The sequence below is a fragment of the Pleurodeles waltl genome, chromosome 7 (genome assembly GCF_031143425.1).
Source record: "Pleurodeles waltl isolate 20211129_DDA chromosome 7, aPleWal1.hap1.20221129, whole genome shotgun sequence".
Lineage (NCBI taxonomy): Eukaryota > Metazoa > Chordata > Amphibia > Caudata > Salamandridae > Pleurodeles > Pleurodeles waltl.
The window spans coordinates 475,913,569-475,938,297 of record NC_090446.1 but is presented as its reverse complement, the minus strand read 5'-3'; the positions used below and the strand labels follow the sequence as shown (position 1 = coordinate 475,938,297).

At 42.2% G+C, this 24,729-nt stretch overlaps 1 protein-coding gene across 8 annotated transcripts in view; it reads left to right on the top strand.

Annotated features, from left to right (window-relative positions):
* Positions 1-24,729, top strand: part of TAOK2 (TAO kinase 2) — an 873,025-nt gene that overhangs the window by 744,689 nt on the left and 103,607 nt on the right. For 6 of the 8 annotated variants that reach the window (XM_069244098.1, XM_069244095.1, XM_069244097.1 and 3 more), the window contains one exon: positions 8,576-23,625. In XM_069244098.1, the coding sequence (XP_069100199.1) occupies positions 8,576-10,204 (1,629 nt within the window). In that variant the 3' untranslated portion in view covers positions 10,205-23,625. Of the gene's footprint in view, positions 1-8,575; positions 23,626-24,729 lie in introns of those variants that run through there. The other 2 variants (XM_069244102.1, XM_069244103.1) reach the window with 1 other exon arrangement.

The following is a 24,729-nucleotide window of genomic DNA, read 5'->3' as shown; positions in this document are numbered from 1 at the left end:
CGGAAAGTTCGCCTGCGTGTTTAAGGAGCCTTCCTAAGTCAGATTCTGTGTATAGAAAAAAGGTGCTCCAAAAATTCTACCACACCATGGTCAGCTTCTCCTGGTAAAGAGGGAAAGAGATTGGATAACATAAGAAAGCTTTTCTTTATCATGACAGTAACAGTAGAGTCGATAGGATTGCCAAATGTTGTCAGACTTGGGAGCATTCATTAATCTCTATCAGAAGACAACTGAAAGGAAGTAAAAACTATTCTCCAGGAGGGAGAGAAAAAGTGTTTGGAAATCATTGACACTGCAGTGTTTGTGGCCCTGACAGGGTTTAGGCAAATGGTGGAGCTGCAGTCCTAAGATGCCATGGCTTTCTAAAATCGATCTCTTTTAGACCAGAGATGCAGTCAAAGATCTAAGACGTTCCCTATGATGAAGAGGCCCTTTTTGGTAAACATGTGGTTGAGACTCTCCAATCGATTAAAAACTGACATAGAGACAGCAAGATCTTTGGGTGTGTTCCAACAGTGGAAATTTCAGCCATTTCTTGGAGCTAGAGGAAGAGGTCAATACTCTTTTAGAGGTGGTTTTCAGCCCACGAGGTTTCAGCCTTAATATCAGTCCCAACAAGGATGTCAGCAGCGGTTTATACAACATCCACCGGCCCGTGTCCTTATTTCAAGCAGGCTCCCAGTAGAAACAATTGGGTACAGGTCATGACTCTTCTAGAAGAAAATGGTAGTCTATCAACATGGGTCACCACTTTACCTGCAGTACCTTGGAGAGGGAATGGGAGTCTCTCAAACTTTTACAAGAATTGGATCGTTGGGTGCTAGATATTATCAAAAACGGCCACACTTTAGAGTTTTCTCAAAAACCTCCTAAAAAAATAATCAAACAAGAAAACACATCAACATGCTCTTCTTTTGAAGGAGGAAAATCGCTCCCTCATTATCAAGGGAGCCTTAGTATAAGTTCCTTAAGGTCAGCAAAACACAGGTTTTTTCTCCTATTACTTCCTGCTAAAGAAAAGGTCAGGGAAATGGAGGCATGTGATGGATCTGCGATATCTCAAAAAGTTCCTCAAAAACGGACATTCAGAACAGTCACCCTGCAAGATGTACTACAACTACTCAATCCATGGGACTGCATGACATCCCTGAACACTAGGATGCTTCCTTCCATGTCCCCATTCACATCAAACATAGGAGGTATCTCAGGTTCAGGGTGGCCGGATTTCACTACTAATTCAAAGTTCTACTTTTCTACTTAAAACTGACTTCAATAATATTTACAAAATACATTGGTCCAGTTTGGCATATTTAAGAAGAAATGGGCACCAGCTCTTCCCATACTAGCACAATTTGCTAATAAAAGCACCCTGATCTGTGGCTGCAGCTCATTTGACCAAGTTATGTGTTCAAGTTATCAAGAACTTGGGCCTGAGGCTCATCAAAGGGAAATCCTGCATCATTCCTAGCAGAAAAATTACATCTGTAAGAGCAGTATTAGACATGGTGGTGTGCAAAGCCTACAAAGTAAAGAAGTTAAAAAATAATAGTAAGCGCTTGAGTTCTACCAAGAAAAGGGTTCATTTTAGTAAGACCATACAAGTAGCTGGAAAGTGCCCCTTATTGGCAATGAAGATTCTCTTGGGAAAGGTTAGTCTCATTCTCTTTTGCTTGGGAGGGGGGTTGTAAATGAAAGTGCCCCTTTTTGACATGATCACTCCCACCTTTTGCCTGGTACATGATGCAGTTTTGACTGAAAGTGCACTGTGTTCCTACCAACCAGGTCCCTAGTGCTATTTCTCGTTCCCTAAAACTGTGCCATTATTCCCCAATTGGCAATACCTTTCCTCCCGTACGTTCCTAGTAACTGGTACTACCTAGGCCATGGGTCCCCAAGGGATGCAGCATGTATTGTGCCACCATCAGGGACCCCTCACTTAGCACATGTAGACTGCCATTGTAGGCTACCTGTCTTGGTACAGCTCAAAGTGAAAACACAACATGTTCCCTAACACTGCTTGCAATATATGTAAGTCATCCCTACAGCCCTAAGGCAGGGTGCATTATATTACATGTGAGGATATGTCTGCAAGAGCAGATGTGCCCGTGCTATGACTTTGTCGATTCTCAGTCATAGTAAGTGATTAGGGGAGCCATTTTATGTAAGCGTGCTGGACACTGGTCAGTATGAGTTCTCCAGCTACATAATAGCTCTACTGAAAACAGGGATGTTTGCTATCAATCCTCATCTTGTAATAATAAACTGTCACTGATGCCAGTGATGGATTTATTAACACATGCACCTCAGAGGTGCCCTTGAAACTACTGGTGTGCTGACTGACTAGCTTGAGCCATTCTGCCACCACCAGACATATTTGTCTTGGGCAGTTAGGGACAAAGCTTGCTCTCCCCCTCCCAATTTGGTACCGGGACAGGCAGAGAGGCGTGACCACCTCCCAGGTCTGTCCCATCTCTAAGGTGAGCTGTCTGATGTGGACACTATTTTTGAAATCTTGGTTATGGCAGAAGTAGGAACTCTGGGACAGGGTTATGCCAGCTTCCACAGCTAGTAGTCATATAGATGACCCCAAGGGTAAGCAGCCCATTGGCTACTACCCTACTCTCCACTAAACACCCCTCAATTCAGTATGTCTGGGGCCCCTGGCACCAGGAAATCAGATCCCCGCTGACCTGAAGGACACTACAGAGACGCGAAAGTGAGAACTGAAAATCAAATACCGACTCTGCTCCAACCCTGCTAGCCTGCCTGCTGACTTAGATAATTGTGCCAAAGTTCCCTTTTCCTCGAGCTGCTGAAACTTCCAAAAGCCTGGCAAGACTGCCAGCCTTCATCCCAGCACATGGAACTCCAATGGAGTAGTAGAGCTCCCCTGCATCCTTGCAGGCACCCAGGAAACAGTGAAGAGGTCTCTGGTCTGCTAAAACCTGACTCTGTGCAGCACCACTGCACCAGAGCCTCGTAGCCCCTGCTGAAATGGGCCAATGGTGCCAGCCTGGTCCCCAGCCTCTCCAGAGACAGTCCATCATGACCCCTTCCTCCCTGGAGCCTGCAGCCTATTTCTTCATTCTTCCCCCAACAGCGAAAGCCTCCGGTGACAAATACCCGACAGTCCACTGCACCCGGACCGAGGAGAAGAGGACCACTGGTGTCCCTGCCTCCCCTAGGCTCATGAGACTTGAGCCCACCTGTTTTGTTCAGCCAGACTAGTCCCCCAATCCACTCCTGCAGCCTGTCTCTGCAACTCCTCAGCTAGAGCATCTTTTTGCCCTGGCCGATCCCCATCGACTTAGACGGGGCACCCGATGCTGAACTGCACCACTGCACCTGGCCTTCCCAGTGTGACCTGTTGGTGTGGCCTTGGACCTTGCCCCCATACCTACCCGAAGTCCAGGAGATTGGGCCCGTAATCCCTGCCTACACCTGTATGCAGAACTTGTTTTTACTTCATAGGATAACACTGCTGCATCTGAAAAATGTACTGTAAACTTTTGAAACCTGAAATTATTTGTCTTGACTTACCAGATAGTATTGGTTCTGGTGCCTAAGCATATATAAAGATGCCTGTTATTTTTGTAAATTGGTGTGAATCTTCTTATTGAGTCGTTTCTCATTAATTGACTGTGTGCTTATGGTGAATGTCTACCATTCCCCTCCGATAAGACTAATGCTGCTTGACCACACTACCCCCTAAGATAGCACCTTGGGATTGCTAGGGAAAGCCCCTTTCCACTAGTAAGGGAACCCTTGGACTCTCTGCACGGTATATCTCACTTTGATATACCATATAAAAGCCAGCTTTCTACAGAGAGTAGTAGAAAGGATCTTTCAGAAGTGCGGTACACCATCGGTCCCTGGGAATGCCCTTTCAATAAACTGGTCAGGGACATTTGCGTACACTTTTCCCCCAATTCCACTGGTGCACAAAGTTATCAACAAAAGCAGAGGAGTCGCATGACTTTCATTTTAATGGCATCACAGCGGGCAACACAAACCTGGTTCTCAGAGATAATGCAACTAGCTCAAAGAAGATTCCAAAGGTGTCCAAGGTAACAGAATCTGTTGTCAGTGGGAAAAGGAAGGGTATTACACCCAGAGCCAGAATATTTGAATCTAACGGCACGGATCCTAAAGACTTAGAATTCAGACACTAAGGAAACTAGTATCAAGAAAATGTTATATGGCAAAATGAATGAGATATTCTCTATGGTGTGTAAAGAGGGGATTAGTGAAGAGAATCACAAGGAATCAAACCGTTTTAAAATATTTCACTCATCTTTTACAAGAAGGTCTTACACATGCATCCTCAAAGGTTCATCTAGCAGCAATAGTGGCCTACATCAGAGGACATATGGCAAGACATTTTCTTCACAGCACCAGTAGTAAATAGGTTCTGAGGGGGTAAAGAGAAAAGCACCACCCAAAAAGATACCAACACCCACATGTAAGCTAAATCTGGTACTCACTCAACTCATGAGAAAAAACCCTTTGAAACGTTACACAGTTACTTTACAGATGCTGACTTTACAAACTGCTTTTTTAGTGGCTATTACTTCCCTATGCAGAGTTAGTGAGTTATAAGCACTCACAATACAAGAATCCTACTTTCAAATTCACTAGGACAGAACTGTCACGAGAACAGATCTGCAGTTCATACCAAAAGTTGTTTCACATCAAAGTATACAAATACCAAGTTTGTTTCAAAATCCAAAGACTCATTCTGAAAGAACTTTGCACATAAGAAGCTCCATTATGTACTACATTGAAAAAGACAAAGCCTTCTTAAAAGAAAAACTCAACAGTTATTACTTGGGATGATTAGTGACTAAGAACACAATTGCAAGATGGATTGCGCATACAATTCAATTGTGCCACACTTATGCGATAGAAGCCTTGACAATGTCACCAAGAGCACATTCCACACAGAAAAAAAGAAACAACCATTGCCTTTTTGGCAAACACACCATTACTAGAAATCTGCATGGCAGCAACATGGTTATCAGTACCCACGTTAGCAAAACAAAATTGTATTGCCATTCAAATGAACAAGGGACCCTAATTAGGGGAAAATGTTCTACAACATCAATTTAGAAATCAATGCCGAAACTCAACCCAGTCACCACAGCATTAAAACCACAAATAAAATCAGTGCACAGCATGTGACTCCAGAAAAGATTCACACAACAAAATGTAAAGTTTCTTACCTGTAGGTGTAGTTTTGCAGATTGAAGAATTTTCTGTATTCACAAGTGACCCACCCACCTCTACCAAATAAATGGGGAGACAAAGCAAAAAAATAAAAAAAAATCTGAAGATGGCTACCAAAGGTGAGAACATCTGAAGGAGTAGGATGATGTCACAAGAGGACACCAAAAGGGGGTTCCGATGATACCCACCAACAAACAAAACAGAAAGAGTGGAAGGTCCAAAAACAAAATTGGTGTAATAGTGGAGAATTCCAGACCCAAACTCTAGATGGAGGAATAATGTACAGCATGTGAATCCAGAGAATACTTCAAGCTCTAAAACTACACCTGCAGGTAAGAAACTTTACATTTCCACACAAGGAGACATGGGGGCATGCCTTCCAGTTCACATGGATGGGAATAGTCTCTTATGCTTATCCCTCCCCGCCTCTAATTTCTCAGATACTCAACCGGATGAAAAAGGAACCAGGTCTCATTGTTCTAGTTGCTGCTGCATGGCCAAGACAGTTCTGGTTCGCAAAACTTCTCATGTTCGAACAGCCACACATTCCACTCAAACCAGCCCCAGGAATGCTCTAAATGAGCAATGGACATGTGCAGTCACTGAATTTAGCCTTGCTCCTTGACCATAGTGAGGTCCTCTTATTAAATATTCCACAACAGTGCAGATATGTATTAGCTGAAACAAGGAAATGCATCTATGGAGAAGTTCTGTAAAGCAAAATGGTCTCAGTTCTGTAATTTGTGTTCGTCAGCTGATAACCTGGCGTGGAGGAAAAGGGATGGCTAAGTCTTACCATACCTTCTGAACCTAGCTCCATTGGGCATTTGCATACTTCAACCAACATTCCCCTTGCTGCAGTTTACAAATTCAGAACATCTTGGGACGAGAATTCTTTATAGTCTGACAGACTGACAATGGCTTTTTAGGACTTGCCCTCGAGTTAAGAAACTACAGTTGTTTTGGCTACTAAATGTGTATCTAGCCCAGTTTGAGATGAGCCATTGACCCAATCCATAAGGCTGAACTGAAGTATCTGTCATGGTAAATGGTTTTTTTATTAGCCCTTACATCAGCTAGAAGAACGTCTAAAATACAAGCTTTCACAATTCAGCATCCATACCTACAAGGTTATTTTAAGAACTAATCCTCATTTTATTCCCAAGGTTCTTGTGGATTTACTGCCAAATCCTTCCAACTAGGTGGAAAGAGCATCTCATACTTTAGATGCTAAAACTTTCTCATTCTAAATTGAAAGGATGAAATCCTTCCGAAAGTCTGAGGAAATTCTGGTGGAATTTGTAAATCCAATACAGGGGCAAGCCTTATCATTAGGCAGTGTAGCCAATTGGGTTTCAGTAGCCATAGCCTTTTGTCTTGAAAAACAGGAAGACCATTAACCACCAAGTTGCATCCTCATTCCACAAGGAGCATGACATCCTTTATGACCCTTTTCTCCGGTGTTTCATTATCTGACATGTGTAGGAACTAAACATGGTCAAACCCTCATACCTTCACCGGATACTCCTATCTAGATGCCTATTTGAGTCGGGATGCAGCTGTCAGTCAAGCAGTACTTCAGAGTTTATTCCAATAAGGTGAGAGAGTATTTATTTTGTTCTGTGTATACAAGGTTTGCAGGAATGCAGGGTGTGTAATAATTATGTTTAAAGTTACCCACATCCAGGAGTTTATTCTTTACTGCTTTCTGTTCTGATTCAAGCTGGTGAATATATGAAAGATTCAATACTGGAGAAAAACAAGTTAAGTACCTGTACACTGCATTTCTATAGTATTGAAGTGTCTCATAGATTTACACAATACCCTTTCACCATCCCTTTTAGGGGGCTCACCTCATTCAATACCTTTTTTCCCCCCACAAAAAGTACATTTTACACTTGTGCTTAGATAATCTGATGTATGCTAGCCCTGGAGTGGAAGGGATGACGATTTAAGAGCTGTTCTCTGATTGGATTCAGTTATTTCTTAAGTGATGTGAATTAGCTTGCAGTGTGAGCTGTTTAATATCTGCTGTATAAATCTTTGGTTTACACTGCTGAAAATAATTACTCTGGGGCTCCCACCTTGACGATGGGGAAGATTCAATCATGTGAGTCTTTGAAAGATATCGATACTGCAGAACCACAGTGTATAGGTAAGTAGCTTATTTTTTCTGTTTCACCTCATCATGTGCATTCCACCGTTCTTCCCTCCTTGTTATTCCTCTTAGCCTCCTTTATGGTTTAATACGGAAATTAAAGATTGCCCATGGTGCAGTGTCAACCACTGAGCTTGGTTAGATCACATAAAATTGACCTTGAATCAAAGTATCAGAAAGTTTTTTGTTGTCCCCCAGCCTTCTCCCCAGTTTCAATCAGTAGGAAAAAAAACAAGCTCTTGCTGTTTTATTCATGGCTTATAAGAGAGAAACTTAAGATTTCAAACCAGTCATGAACTGAATGTCCACTTAAATAGTTGCATGAATTATCCACAGTCTTATCATTAGGCAGGTCATCATTGTGCAGGTGTTCAAAATACTTGTTTTGGACTATTAATTCATTAATGTTAATTTTGCTAGGACATAGCACATTGTGTTTCTAAAACCATATACAAACAATGTATCTATCAAAATTACAAAAATATTCTGGTGTCGCAGTTAGGTGGTTTATAAGAAGGTTTCTCATACGGATTTGTACATTTATTGGAATGTGCAGAAAGGGGGCGATAATAGTGTGCACAGTGTGAGCCAAAGTGGCAGTGTTTGCAAGTGATCCCCTTAGTTTGCATGAAATATAGTAGAAAGCAGGTTAAGCGCTATGGACGAAAACGAGGTACTGGTTGGCCCAGAAGATATGAAGAGGTAAGAGGGTTCCACATTTATGTGCTTTTAAAAAGGAGAACTTTTCCATTTATAAATCAAATGTAACCCAGGTTGCGATTGAGGTCACGGAGGTTTGGAGTGTTGCACTAAGAGCAATATGCTCACAATTTCATATCTGTGTTGCATATTAAACTTTTCCATGTATGCTCGACAGTACTAGTTTTATATTTGGAATTTTAGCTATTTTAAATTAATTTCCCTTGCCAATACTGAACATTTAATTTCACATGTATTCATTCAAAGCCATTAATTGAAACCTTTTGGTCTTCTAATTTTTGCATTAAAATGTTTTACTTCGATGGCATCCATAATTCTCTTTCCTTCTTGTTCTCCTCTGTAGGCATCCAACTAAACTTCATGCACTAAGCCTTTCTTTGTTCACTCTCATCCCCTTTATAAGGCCTTTCTAGCTCCCCTGCCCTGTCCATCCCCTTTCTTACATATACTTTTCTCTGTTCCTTACTGCAGGACCTGAACAAGAAGCAAACGCAGAAGGACCTGGAGTGTGCTATGCTGCTGAGGCAACACGAGTCAACACAGGAACTTGAATTCCGGCACCTGCACACAGTGCAGCGCACCCGCAGTGAACTCACTCGCTTGCAACACCAGACCGAACTCGGGAACCAGCTGGAGTACAACAAGCGACGGGAGCAAGAACTGCGGCAGAAGCATGCCATGGAGATACGCCAGCAACCGAAGAGCTTGAAAGTAGGTCCCCGGGGGGACTCAAACACGGTGGGGGAGTCTGAGAAGGAGGAGGGAGAACCCTATGTGGAAGATGTAGACAGTGAAAAGCAGAGCTGTGAGGAGGACGAGGAGGACGACACAGAGCTGTACGATTTGGATTGCATCAGCCTTAGCAGTTTAGATGAGGACCTCGACCAAGTGATGCTGACGGAACCATCCTCCCTCAGCCGTATTGAGGAAGAGGGGGCAATGGGGGAGGCTCACTTGGACGAGACTCTCAGGGGGGCGGCTGATGGCTGTCCCTCAGATGCACCATACTTTGAGCTCCAGTCTTGGGAGGCCTGGGGAGGCGGGGATCCCCAGAGTGAGCAACAAGTATCCGATTTGCCATACAAAGTCGCACATGAATTCCCTGTTGGCTACGAGGAAGGCCTAGAGCTTCCGGACATTGAAGACTTTGGCTTAGTAGAGCAGAGTATCCCCCCATTCTTGGCCCAACACATGTCATCCCTGCCAGCCATCTTCTCCCATGTGGTGTGTGGTGCATTGGCCTTCTTAGTAGCAGCTTACCCTAACTTTGTGCTCATCCTCTTCCTTCTGGTGACACTCCTGACCCTGGCTCAGAAGGGCGCAGAGTCGCGACTCAGTGCCTTACTAGTCGCTTCTGAGATGGTTGTTGTGTGCTTGGTCGTGGCCTACGTCCTTGTGCACAGTATCTTTTTTGTTTCTGCTTCGGTTTTCATCCTTATTGCAAAAGTCTTTAGCTGTTTCACAATCCTGGGCTTGAGCTATCGCTTATACCTCTACTATGTCCCTGTCATTCTCATAGCAGCCTACTTCTTCACTGCCCCCTATCTCTTTCTGTCCCTCTATCTATTAATCGTGCTCGTTTTCCAGCCTGCCAAAGACTGCCTACAATCCCTACCTAAACGGGCTTCCCGCATCTGGATCCGGGTCCTTTTCCGCCTCCCCCAACCAGTCTTTCAGACTTTGCAGCGCCTAGGAGTGGTCAATGAAAAGAGACTCTTCTATCTGTTCCCCAAAACCTTCAAGGGTGGCTTCCGTAGTCGCATCCCTATCCTAGCCCGTGGCTCTCAACGGGAGGCTCTACATGGACGCCGCTGGAGGTGGGTATGGAAAACTGCAGTGTCCTCGGTGGCCAGAGTGGTTCGTGGGTTGAATCAGCGGCTTGTTGCTTTGGCCCGGGAGCTTAGTGCCAAACTGCCATCCACTGCACTGCTCTACTTAAAGGGTATGCGCCTATTAAAGGAGGAGCGACCCTGCCGCATCCCACGTCTGCTGAGCCGGGAGCAGCGCCTTGCAAAGTCCAAGCAGCAAGCGCAATTGGTCCGTAGAGTCAGCGCCAGGCACACTGTCACAAAGAGATCCTACCCTGTTCCGTGGAGATGAGAGCAGTTCCCACCAATGTAGTCCAAACAATCTGAACTGGTATTACTTTGCATTCAGTATTGGAGTCCTGGCCTTTTGGGCATGAGTGATGTATTAGCTTGGGTGTGGGGTCAGCAAAACTCTTAGTTTACTGTATGACAAGTCACCTGCTCCGGGTCATTAGGGTGTGTCTTTATGTTGTCAATTTTAGGTGCAGGATCAAGTTTCTCCTCATCTAAACAATGTTGCCCTCTTTCTTAACTCTTTTGTTTACATCCTAGTATGCCCCTGTTTCCCGTAGTGCTCTCAAATCTGCTGCTGATCACCACCCATGTGCAGAATCTGGGCTCTGAGCCCCCTCTGTGAACGAAGAACCTTCCCTGCCCACTGAACAGTGAAACCAAAGTGTTATTCATATGCATGTGTGTCCGTCTGTGAGTGTACAATATGAGTGAATGCGTTTTTTCATTTTTAGTCCATATGATATTTTGTTTTACTGCGCTGCTTCAACAAAAGTGGGATGTTGGAATGGTGTCACGCACTGCAGTACACTGTGAATGAAGAGCCAAGCACATAGGAGCGCATTAAAAAAATAAGATGTATTTTTGGCATCTTAAACAAATGTGCTCACTTTGTTCTATTATTCTTGTCTCCAGGTCCCTACTCTCCCAAAACGTGTTATGCTTCCTGGTGTGACTGGTGTCTGTTATTTGCCAAGATTATTTGTGGGAGTTCCTGTGGGTGCATGCACATCCTCGCATGTTCAGTCATTTTCTAGTGGCGCGTGTGGGCTGGAATTATTATTTAAATGGCTAGTGTTTAGTTTCCTCTGACAATAACATTCAGTAGTTTGAGAATTCTCTGAGCATCTAGAAGGTTCATAGAACTTTACATTTCCAGTCAGTTAATATTTCTGTGTTCTCCTTCCTTAAAAACCATCTTTTTTATTTTTAAATGGCCTGCATTTTCACTGAGATAGAATCCCATTGTCTGATTTCAAGTGGCTCTGAAATATCTGCCTTGGGTCTAGTTCACAAGCTGTTATAGTTCATAGATTTGAATGTTGCTTACCTATGACACCTTTACAAATCCTGATTCTTCTAATCATCTGTAGACATTGATCGTCATTGCGGAGGCAAAAACAACTCTTTTCTTGGTAAGACACTCAAGTTGCCCTTAGTTTTAACAAATAGTTAAAGTGTCATAATTCCTTTTTCCGTCTGTCTGATACTATTGCTTATGACGCATTCTTATGCAAATCGAAGGTCCATTCTGCTGAGTTAATACGCAACCCTGGCCACGGCTCAAAACCCCAATTTCTACCTTTCTCTTGATGTCTGTAGCAGCGTTAATAATCAGAAATGTAGTCGGTCAGTCCACCTGAACTGCAGTATGACTCAGCAAAGCCACCTCCTATACAATCCTAGCTAAGTATAGCAGAGATAAGTGGACATCCTTCCATCAGAGGTGAGGCAACAATGTCGTCTTTACACTGAGGAAAGAGGCAAGATTTCCCAAGTCAGCAGTACCTTTCCTGGGATGTCTTTTAGAATCATGGCCAGCACAATCTGGATGCAAAAAGGCAAGGCCCCTATGCCCACCTCATTACTTTATATGATGCCACAAGTCCATCAAATAATACCCAGAAGAAATTCAAAGATTACCAGCATAGACCTCATATTACCTCAGCAGTTTGGTTATGATCTGTCGTGGCATGCTGTTTGTATCCTACAGTACAGTTCACAACCAAAGCAACTCCAGTTGGTTCCTGGCTTAGGTTAATCTTCTGCAGTTTATTCATTTTTACCTAGCCCCTCGTGATCTGCAAGAGTTCAAACTACCTGGACCCAGACCTTTTTCTGTTGTCATATATGATTCAACACACATCCTGAAGTGTATGTGCAGAAGTAGGGATCTGTGTATGGACTAGTTGGCCAGTTAAATTATACTATATCGAAATGATATCACATTCTTAAGTGTAAATTCTTTATTGAGTCCTAATCTCTGGTGGTCCTTTTCAAGCTTGTAGGGCTGCAAGGGAGGGTATTGTACAACTAAGACTGTTCGAAATAGTTATGAGATGTAGGAGATTGTGGTGACATTTATTTATTGTTAATTCAATTTTCTGTTGTGCTGGCCATGTTTACTAGGTCCATTTACGGAACTGAAAGCTGGATTTGATGCATAGTTTGCCATAATAATTTGCACTTTTCACCACTGTGTCCACTTTGGGGTGACAGGAAGATTCTCCTTTTATTTAGTGGAATACATTCTTTTAACAATTAAACATTCAGATAAAATCCAATCAGTTTTCCAACTGATGATTTTAGAATCACTCATTGATTGAGCTGTCCATGTGACGTGGCTGCTAAATAGCAGCCCGAGGTTGATGGGTATAAAAGAATTGAAATTCTCTTCTCATATATCTTTGCTCTAAAGAGGTTGCCTCTGAATCATTATTGGAAATATTTAGATGGTTACCCTTACACATGTTCAAGGGTGGTTCAAAAAGTAGTCTAGGCTACCAGTTCCTGGAAAATCTAACATGGTGCTGCAACCTCTGATCATGACACAGCTCTTTACTTCGTAGCATATTGTTCCTTATTTTAAAGCCATCTACTCATCCATGGAGTAGTGACCTCTGATGATTAATGCTGTGCCAGAGACCTCTCTGTAGTGTAAACTGTAACCACTATGGATAAGGAACCTGAATGCATAACTGCATTGCTTTGCCACTCATTGAACAGACATGGGCCAAGGCAGATATATTCTGTCTGCCCTCAAAGACATACTCCCAGCGAGAAGGATGGATTTCCACCCCTCTTCAATTGCTTTTAAAGCTCTATATCTAGATTTTAAATCATCTGCACCTGCTAACGTCATTGTATCTACCAAGGAAGCTTCTAAGAATACATGATGTAAATTGTTTTTTTTTTAATGACTTTGGAGAGCGAAAGAGAGAGCTATTACTCATTCTCCTTACATTGATTAAGATGCCATTCAGGTCCGTAGATGCAAACGTGGCTTGCTGCAGTTGTAACATTTTGGAACAGTTCTAGGGTCTTAATATCCTCTAACAAGGCAGCAAGACAGTTCTGTTACAGTTTATGCTTGAGTTCATTTTTTTCTCCTTTTAGTTGGCCCAAATCATAGCAGAATTTTAATGTTTTGTGAATATTAACAAAGTGAATATTTTAGGGATTATTACTGCAGCTTCTCGTGTTGGTTACCTACACACTTTAATAGTAGAGCCATATGCTTAAAGGATAAGTTGTGCTTTAAAGGGACTGGTACTCCCACAGTTCCCCATCCCCAAGCTTCTGTTTTTTTATTTCTAAATTAAACGAGATCTTAATTCTGTCATTTATCATCCTTGATCATGTTATCCATGCGCACGCCCTCGGCAAGAGTCCTTGTGGACCTACCAACGAAGAGGAGCACTTGCATTGATGTTGGAAGGCAACTGAAGTTCCGCCAGGAGGGCAACCGGGACATTTGGCATTTGTGTTGACTCATCGATCAAGGACATTTTGCGTTTGCCTCACTTATCTGTCCTCCCGTTTTTTTTTTTTTTGGTTTTTTTTTGTGGAACCCAGGCATTGAAAGTGGAAGGAGTTTGGACCAAATGCAAAAATTTTACTAGTTGTGTGTCTCATAAACTTTTAGTTTCAATATTTTAATGTCACTTTTGCCAAAAGTTCACAGCCATAATTCCTAAAAGTTGGCTGGATGAGGAGGAATAAAAACTCCTCCTCGACCAGTCAACTTTTATAATCACTAGAATTGAGAATATGAAATCCAGAGGTATCGGCCTAAAATCTTTAGAGGAATATGTGTGCACTCCTCGATCCTAATTACTTAAAATGCTTTGGCACTGTTCTTGTACCAGTCACACCATGGAGATATCTTGCACAGTGTGAATGAATGGAGTTCAAGACCAAGAATACTAACAGTACTAGAGAGGTGAAAAACTTTATCCATCTTGTCAAATTTTTGTGCTTTTTTGGGAAGGTGGTTGACAGGACCGCGCTATTGAGGCCCATCCCAAGGCTCATTAGGCAGGAATTGTCTGTATTCTTAAGAGCCCGAGTCAGCTTTCAGCCAGTACAGAACAAGTGAAATGAAATTTTCCCCTGCACTGATAAAACTTCCGTCTTCCTTTCTCCTAATGTTGAATTGTTAGTATTTTGCACAGTATTACTTCTATTGCCACTTTTTTTAATAAGAGTTATAGAAAAACAGCTGCATTCTTTAATGTTATTAAAAATTGCTTTGCTTAATGTTGGCCTTAAGGAGTTGCACAGTTCCCTGTTGACGTAACATCGACCCTCCGTTCCCAGCATGGTCATTTGGAATCCTGTGAAAATTGTGCCATATTAATGTTCTTCCTAAGCTTGAACACTTGGCAGGCCGCATTGTGGGAATTGTTCACCTGCATGACTTCTGGGCATGAAAGTGACACCCATGTTTCATAATTGTTCATTGCAGAGGAAAGGGTAAATCTAGTGGCATTCTTATTTGCTGTACACCAAAATCCTGCCCTGCTTTTAGAGACCACCATTGCTTTCCTCTATTTCTAGCTTCAGATTCTGATAAGTCCTCTCATTTTGTGGCCTTCCATAGTGAGTAGTCTGATAATTGTGGCACAGCAGTGGGTTGTGTCTGGTGCACTGAACATTCCTCCTCAGACTTGCATTCTGAATGAAGTAAGAGAAGGTTCATGGTTTTTAGAGGATGAGATATATTTGATAAATTCGGACTCCTTACCATTCCCGGCATACGGGGCAACAGCAAGCCTGCTGTCTAATTTAGGAGGAATTGAGGGGTGATGATGGGCACACCATGTCCCAGGACATCACAGCCTAGTTGGTTGTCAAAGGATCAGGTTTTGGCTCTCCCCTTTTCATTTGGGAGTTTTTGTATTAAAATGCAGTTGGCACAAAATTGATGGGATAATAGCTGGAGACGATTTACCATTAGAGCACTGGTGTATTCCGGCTACTAGCACGGATGGTGAGGTTGTGAGCATTCTAGTCTGATTACCTCCCATTTCCTGTCCTCACGGGTGTGATTTGGCCTGCAGAACGAACACAATTCATACCTTAAGTGGCTCTTACTGTGCCATAGAGGCAGAAACAAAAATCACCTAATGGCAGGTTTTAATCCGGGGAGCAGACCGAGAAGGGGAAGTGTAGGGGTGTGGATTTCCCAGTGTGCTAGTGTACTGATGCTTTTTGCGATGGGGCAGACCACTGGTTTTGAAAGGGTGTTTGGGGGTTTCTTATACAAATTATATTGTTGTGAAACTGAACTTAAAGGTGTGGTGTTGAAAAGTATTTCCTCCCAGAAAACCTTAAAACAGTGTATGGACTACCGTTTATTTTTAAAATGTTAGGTAACGGAGAAAGGCTGTTGAAGTCTTCTCAGTGCTCATTCTTTTCAATGATCTAGCCGAGCCAGTGTGTGTATGATCCTTTCAGTTTCTGAATTTGGAGCACATCACATCTTTTCTTGTTTATGGAGGAAAACATTGCACATTTCTTTCCCTTAACCAAATAAAGCAGCACACGTTCTGTGTAGTTACCAAAGAAAATGATATACATTTCATGATATTATCGGAGCAAAGTAGTGAAATTTCCTTTCCACTACTGATTACAATTGGGCTGCTTAAAGGGTTGAGAGGGAAGGGAAGCTAAAGGGAGATCAATTTCCCTCACTCTTTCCCTTTTCAGTTTTAGAAAGGCGCTGTGCTTGAAGTAATCATACATTGCTTTCATGGAAAGGAATGTCCATTGTTTTGTTAAAGAAGCAAAGAGGACGTTACATGTTTAGGTTTGATCGGTATGGTGCTTGTGCAATTTAAGGCAATCATATTGTATTCTATACTTTCTTTAAGGGACCTTCAGACACCTTCCGTCAACCATTGTCTTCCTTTGCTCCCAAACAATGAACAAGTATTTTCAAATCCAACATGTCTATTTTTTGAGAAATTAAAAGGAATCTGCACTGGTTCGATCCTTAGTAAATAAAGTCACATAGACACCCAGTGACAATCTTTCCAGTTAGGAAGTTAAAGTTTACAAGTGCAGCCTATTCATGTATTTATTTTAACATTTCTAGGTGATAAGGCCCAAGATCCTACCCTTTGTAGTCTCCTTTCTGTACAGTGCCATTCCTTTGATATCCGCTAATCACGTTCTGCAGCAAGACTTTGTACATTGATTTCCTCTAGTAAATAAAAAGCGCAGATCCCTTCTTAAGAGACATTTAAAAACTAAAGATGGAGAAATTCTCTGCAACCCTAACCCACTTACTATAAAGATACAGTGAAACACTTTGCTGCTTTTTCCAGTAAAGGTCCCTGTGGCATAGATTGCCTTTTTCTGTGCTGCACCCCCCTTTTCACTGTGGTAGCCCCTATTATGTGAAACCCAGACTTTTTAATAATAATTTAAAAAAAAAACATTTACCTTGAAGTAGAAATATGGAAAGGTTGGGCTGCTTAGCTGACACCATGAGCCCCAACCTTATACATAAAGCAAGACTGTGAAAGTTAGTTTCTGCAGTAACGTGGGTGAACTTATCCTTTACCTTCAAGGTGTTAGGGGTATAATTACTTTGCATGTGTTGTAAATATTCTTCATTCACACCCTAAGACATTGACATTAAAGTACCAGTCTCGTTGTATTTCATATAAGAGATTTCATTATCACATGTTTGTATTTCAATATTCTACATTTCTATTTTGGGTTCTGGTTAAGACGAGCTTTGTTTTTTTAATTTCAGTACCATTGTGAACTTCTAGGTAGTTGCAATTTCAATTTAGATAACAGCTTTGCTTTGCTCCTTTCATACAAACCTGAGTTGGTTTTCAGCTGTATCCTTTTTGCACAATTCCTTTGCCTTATTGTTGCTCACTCTTTTTCAATTAATCTGCTGTTGTCTGCACTCCGTCTGCTATTAGCGTATATTCATAGCTGTTTTCATGGCATTCAAGCCTCTCCTTTCTTTTGTTTTCAGAACTGGTTCTGGGACTACTTTATTACAATATAAGGTATTCTATGACATTTTCCATCTGATATGTAGTCACAGAAGGGATAGGGTCTTTAGTTATATCTTACTAGCACCAAGTTCACTTGGTCATGTCGCAGTACATGACATTTCAGCACCCGACATCACAAGTTAGCATCTGTCCAGGAGATTGAAGTCTTGATGTCACATCACAACAAGACCCCGCTGTTAGATTACATTCCAGCAGCTTGACCTAAGCTTATGACTCCAGCAATCATATGTCCAAGACCAATCCAAAGGCATAACATTAGTCTGAAGTATCATTTGAATACCGTAATACCAAGAGCAAGTTGCACATTGGGACGTCAGTCCAAGTGTCTGACAAATCACTTTCTTTTAAAACAGGCAAGACTACCAAAATATATCCCGGAAAAAAAGCTTCCTTCTATTTCTTATGTTAACAAGGTGTTGAAACGGTCAGGAAGTGTAAGAAATTTGAAAGGACATAGTTTAAAACGAGACCAGGGCAGCTTGCCCCTGTTAGCCAACCATACAGCAGCAAGGCTGGTACTAAGGAATCGCTAGGCACAGCAAATCGTACATATCCTTGTCAAATGCACAAATCTTTAGAAAACATCCTTGCTGTTTAGTAAGATCCCCTATGTGGTGGCAAAATTTGGTTGGGAGGGTTAAACTGTGGGACACTTCAATAATTAAGAAAAGGAGCCTACTTAATTGTAAGGTGGATGTATGACGGAACCACGCATGTCGTTATCACGAATGCCTTTGCCACACAATGCCTTTACATCCCAAGTCTTTACCACACACCTTTACAACGAAGATGTAAGTATATAACCGGGAAGTGAAAAACCTTTATAGCTATATATGTATATGTGTGTGTGTGTGTGTGTTTGATGGCATGTGTAGCAGTGGAAAACATGCTTATGCATAAGCCTGCCATCTAGTGTTGGGCTTGGAGTGTTACAAGTTGTTTTTCTTTGAAGATGTTTTTTGAGTCACAGGATTGAATGATGACTCCTCTCGGTGATACTGTGCATGGGCATTGAGTCGTTTGTTTAGATTGTTTTTGTTCTGTCATCTGGTTCGGAAGTGTGTTCCCTCTCCCACTGGTACATCTTGGTTCAATATCTTCTGAACTTTCCTCTAACTTTTTATAAACGTTGTTACAGTTTTTATCGCGTTTTCCGCTCTCATAATTGATCTGATTCCAGTTGTTGGGGTTAATTACATGCACTTAGGGCTGACCTCGCTGTTTCGGGGCCTATTTCAACACATTGTAGTTGAACAATGTTATGCTGATGGAACTGACTCATTTTTGGTTCTGTCCTCTGTGTCACGCCAAATATCCCTACGCCAATCAGCATTTGGTTTGAAATCTCTGCCTGTCTCCGGACCACACAAGGAATAAACCTGCGACGCTGGCAGATCGTTGCGATCCAAAAAGACTCTTCGGGACCGAAGGGCACGTCGAATGGAGATGGCATCCAAGTCATCAGAACACACACCAGCCACCTTCGGAGATGAACACGCGCAAGAAAAAGTAGGACAGCGTGTAGCCATCTCCATTCCAGATTCGGAGATTCGGAATGGGATTGAGATTCTGATGTCGACAGCCAGCCCATCCCACCGGAGCAGTACGCAAGTACACCAGCCCCGTCACACCAAACAAAGACTATTAAAAAGATTCCTGCATAGATCTTCAGTCCTCCGCTGCCTTCGGGTCATGGTCGGATCCAAAAATTACATCAGATGGCCAACCCTCAAGTTCGGCACCGAAACTAAAGACCAAAGTGCATTCGGCATATACCAAACAGCCTGTCTCATCTGTTTTGGTACCAAGCCAAACACTGGACTTTTCCACCTCGGAGACGAAAAAATTAACAGCACTTTTGGAGCCAACTGTTTCACTCCGAGCCAAGCATTCCGTATCCAACCCTTCGGAATCGAAAACTGCTGGTAGTAAATATTCTCCAGCTACTGAGGAGTCAACAGAGTTACAACCGATGTTAGAGGTTATGGACGCTAAACAGCCAAGATTCATATACACAAAGAAACCGGAATGATCATAGCCTCTCCTCCTCTAACATTAAAAAGAAAACTGACTTTTCAAGAGACTCTAGACGTTGAGCCACCACCTATAGAAAAAAGAAAGGGCAAAGCAACAGCATTAGCCTTTACCACCACATTCTCCTTCCCTTTCTGCTAACTCCACCACCTTCACCTACACATTCAACAATGTTCTCTCTACAGGAATCATCCGCATCACCACATAGAGATGACTTTACTGATCCTCAAGAAGAGGTAGACCCAGGGGATATATATGACACAGATCCCATTCTCCCTAATGGTCCAGATGTATACCCTTCGAGGCCATCTCCCCCTGAAGATATCACTGCTGATGATCAAGTTATAGCCAGGGCAGCTGTGAATCATAACGTACAATTACATACAGATCCCGTTGAGGATGATTTTCTATTTAATACTTTAACATCTACTCATAAGAAGTACCCGTGTCTCCTTATGCTTCCAGGACTTCTTAGAAATGGTGAAGACATTTTTTTAAGAGCCTGTAAAAGCAAGAATCTTTACACCCAGGGTTGATTAAAAAAAAAAAAAAAAAAAAACCTGCACCCTCTGATCCAGTATTTATTAGGGTACAATTACCACCTGATTCTATAGTGGTGAGTGCAGCAACAAAACGAGCCAATAGTCAGTCTAGGGCTATTTCTAACAACACAATTAGATGCGCTACAGTTGCATCTGGTACAGCAACAAAGGGCATCAACACAAGCATAATCATTAGGAGATATGCATGGCTAAGAGCTTCAGGATTTAAGTCAGAGGTACAGCAATTGGTATTAAACATGCCCTTCGATTTAAAAAAAAATATATATAAATATATATTTGGGCCAAAGGTTGATATCACAATAGATGAGCTTAAAAAGGACTCCGAGACGGGTAAAGCCATGGGTGCGTTATACACCACACCTACTAGGGGCATTTTTCGTAGGCCACAATTTAGCGGGTGGTTCCAAACCATCAATCACAGAACCTTCCACTTCAAAACAAAAACAAGGGCCACACTTATGACAGAGTTTCATGCAGAGGCTCTTACAAAGGATATATTTATAGAGGAAGAAGTAAATCAACCACTCCCAGAGGCTCATCCACTCAACAAAACAGTGACTTCTTACGAAACCCCAGAGAGCATACATTTCCTGTGGGAGGAAGACTGGTACATTTTTACCCACAATTGCACATCATCACCACAGATCAATGGGTTCTATCTATTATTCAACATGGCTTTTGTCTAGAACTCATCTCTACTCTACCAAACATTCCCCCTCGTTCACACAGACTTAGTCAGGAACATCTCACTTTATCATAACAGGAGGTACAATCACTACTACTCAAAGGATCCAGAGAGATGCCTATATCCCAACAGGGATCCGGAGTATATTCACTATACTTCCTCATACCAAAGAAAGATGGTACTCTGAGATCAATTTTAGATCTCAGACTCAATCTATGCATCCTTTCAGAATGCTTTCATATGGTCACTCTACAAGACAGCATTCCCCTACTAAAACAGGATTACATGACAGCATTAGACCTCAAGGATGCTTATTTCCGCTTTCCCATACATCCAGGACATCGAAAGTATCTAAGATTTGTCATAGCAGGAAAGCACTACCAATTCATGATGCTGCCATTCGGAGTAACAGCATCATAAAGGGTGTTCACCAAATGATTAGCGATGGTTGCAGCATTATTCAGAGGACAACACATACATGTCTTCCCATATCTGGACGGCTGGCTTATAAACTCCAGCACACTTCAGATTTGTCAACAACATACTTAATATACCAGAAACATCCTACACAATCTAGGATTCACTATCAATTACCACAAATCTCACCTGCAGGCATCACAAATACAACCGTATTATGGGGCAATTCTAAACACTCAATCTGCATTGGCATACCCAAACCCAGTGAGGATGCAAGCATTTCACAGTCTCATATCACAACTACAGTATAATCACACCTATACAGTGAAGTTGGTGATGAAACTATTAGGTATGTTGGCTTCATTCATAGCAGTAGTACCCACTGCCAGGCTCCACATGAGACCACTACAACAATGTCTCTCTCTACAATGGCCTCAGGCACACGGACCAATTCAGGATTTAGTGTTGTTGGACCAGCAAACTTGCAGCTCTCTGCAATAGTGGAATTCCACCAACCTATCAAAAGGGGCGGCCCTTTCAGGACCCTCTGCCTCAGACCATAATCACAACAGATGCATCAATGATGGGTTGGGGAGCTCATCTCAACAACCTCAATATACAGGGAAAATGGGACTCAATCAAACAAACTTATCACATAAACCACTTGGAATTACTGGCAGTATTCCTAGCACTGAAAAGCTTTTCAAACACAAATTGCACACAAAATAGTATTAATAAGGACAGACAATATGACCACAATATATTATCTGCAAAAACAGTGGGGGGTGACATTCATCACAATTGTCCCTTCTAGCACAAACAATTTGGAAATGGGCAATTCACAGTCACATTTAGTTAATGGCAGAGTACATCCCAGAGCAGGGATACACAATCAACTAGCAGACCTCTTAAGCAGGACGCAACAGCAAATACACAAATGGGAGATTCACCCACAGGTAATTCAACAATACTTCCAAATGTGGAGAGCACCAGAAATAGATCTTTTTGCTACAAAAGAAAACGCAAAATGCCAAAGCTTCGCATCCAGGTACCCACCCACACCCTCAATCCAAGGACAATGCTCTATAGATGAATTGGTCAGAGATATTTGCTTACACTTTTCTCACCTCTCCCACTCATTCCATTTCTGATCAAAAAGATGAAACAAACCTCACTCACCATGATACTCATAGCTCCCACATGGGCACGTCAACATTGGTACACAACACTACTAGACCTGTCTTTAGTACCACATCAAAGACTACCAAACAAACCAAAGCATGTTGACTCATATGAGAGATCAAATAACACATCCTAATCCCAGTATACTCATATTGGCGATTTGGCTCCTGAAGTCATAGTGTTTGGCTACGCACGCAAACCCACAACTAGACAATGTTCTGCTGCAAAATGGAAATATTTTGTCTGCTATTGTCAACCTAAAACATTGAGCCACTTCAAGCATCAGTACAATATATTGTTTGCTGTTTGCTACATTTACAAAAAGCAAATCTTGCATATTCCTCTATTAGAATCCATTTAACAGCAATAGCTGTGTACCTCCAAAACAGACAACATACTTCCCTTTTTAGGATTCCTGTTATAAAGGCTTTTATGGATGGTCTTAAAAGGGTTATTCCACCTCGAGCTCCACCAGCCCCTATGTGGAATCTTAATGTTGTATTCACCAGACTTATGGGGCCACCTTTTGAGCCCATGCATTCTTGCTCTCTTCAGTTTTTATCTTGGAAGGTTGCCTTTTTGATAGCAATCACTTCTTTAAGGAGAGTTATTGAAAATCAAGGTTTCACTTTAGATGAACCTTTCTTTCAAATTCACAAAAATAATAGTTCTTAGGACACCGAAAATTCCTACCAAAAGTAGTTTCCCCTTTTGAAATCAATCATTGGAATTGCCAGACTTCTTTCCCCACCCAGATTCAGTTTCTGAAAGAGCTCTTCACATCCTTGATGTTAAAAGAGCTCTCATGTACTATGTAGACAGAACAAAAGATTTTAGAAAATCCAAACAACTCTTTGTAGCTTTTCAGAAACCTCACAAAGGTAATCCCATTTCAAAAAATGGATAGTCAAATGTATACAAACGTGCTATCTTAAAGCTAAAAGACAGTTACTGACAACTCTTAATGCTCACTCCACTAGGAAGAAAGGGACTTCAATGGCATTCTTAGGCAATATACCAATGGTAGACTTATGTAAAGCAGCCACAAGGTCTACACCACACACATTTACTAAACACTACTGTGTGGATGTATTATCTCGACAACAAGCAAATGTTGGACAGGCAGTGCTAAGAACACTATTTCAAACCACTACAACTCCTATAGGCTAACCACCGCTTCTTTTTAGGAGGGGACTGCTTTTCAGACTATGCAAAGCATATGTATCTACATTTACACATCTCATTGAACGGAAAATGTTAGTTACCCAGTAGACATCTGTTCGTGGCATGTAGTGCTGTAGATTCACATGCACCCTCCCTCTTTCCCGGAAGCCTGTGGCCGTTGTAGTACTACATATTGTAAATATGTATATACAATGCATGGACATATCATTTACTTACCATACATCTTCATATACTCTTGAACACTCTTTACTTCACTCTCCTGTGGGGAAAAAAATCGAATAAATGACTATGCCCATGCGCACTATCACCAAGAGAAGGAGTCACTTGATCTTGTGACTCTAAAAATTCTTTGAAGAAAAACAACTTGTAACACTCCGAGCCCAACACTAGGTTATTGTGGGAGGGGGGGGGGCAGAGGATCAGTCCAAGAGCCAGGTCTTGAGGTCCTTCCTGAACTGTGACAGGTTAGGGGATTGCCTGAGATGGTCCTTCTGGTTTCGGTTGGGATCCGTTTGTAGATCTTCCGAAGCATGCACAGGGTGTGGAAGCATCCTACAGAGATGGTGTTCACCTCTCTGTCCATTGAGAGCGATGAGTCTAGGACGATGCCGATGTTGGGGGCCGAAGTTACGAACAGATGTCTATATTTGTATATATATGTATATATATATGTATATGTGTTCGATAGCATGTGTAGCTGCAGATACACATGCTATGTATATCTCTTCCGACATCTAGTGTTGGGCTCGGAGTGTTACAAGTTGTTTTTCTTGGAAGAAATCTTTTCGCAGTCACAGGATCAAGTTGACTCCTCCTCTCGGTTATAGTGCGCATGGGCATCGACTCCATTGTTAGATTGTTTTCTTTCCGCTGTCGGGTTCAGCCGTGTTTCTTCTCGCTCCGAGATTTCGAATCGGAAACCTTATAAAACTAATTTAATCATCGGTATTGTTTTGATTGTGTTCCATCTAGCCTCGAACCGATAGAACCGTCGGAATATAGATTTCGCCCTTTTGGGCACGTGTGCCTGACTCTGGCCTTTTCCGTCCTTCTGCATGGAAGCCTGATGGATCAGACTCCATTTCGGTTTTGCCCTCAGTGCCACGCGAAGTTTCCCTATACAGACCAACTCCTGGTTTGTAACTTGTGTCTTTCTCCGGACCACCGAGAAGAGAATTGTGAGGCCTGTTTGTTTCGATCCAAGAAGAGCCGGAAGGTTAGAGATGGCGTCGAAGAGTACAAAGCATCTCGACGTCATGGAAGAAGAACGGGCGCAGACAGCAGTCTCCATCCGAGATACCGACTCCCAGCAAGAAACGGAAGAAGATACGCCTATCACTGCTGGCAGCACGTGAGTACGTCTGCCCCTATGCCCACATATAAAAAAGCACCAAAGGCCTTGGGTACGACACTGCCG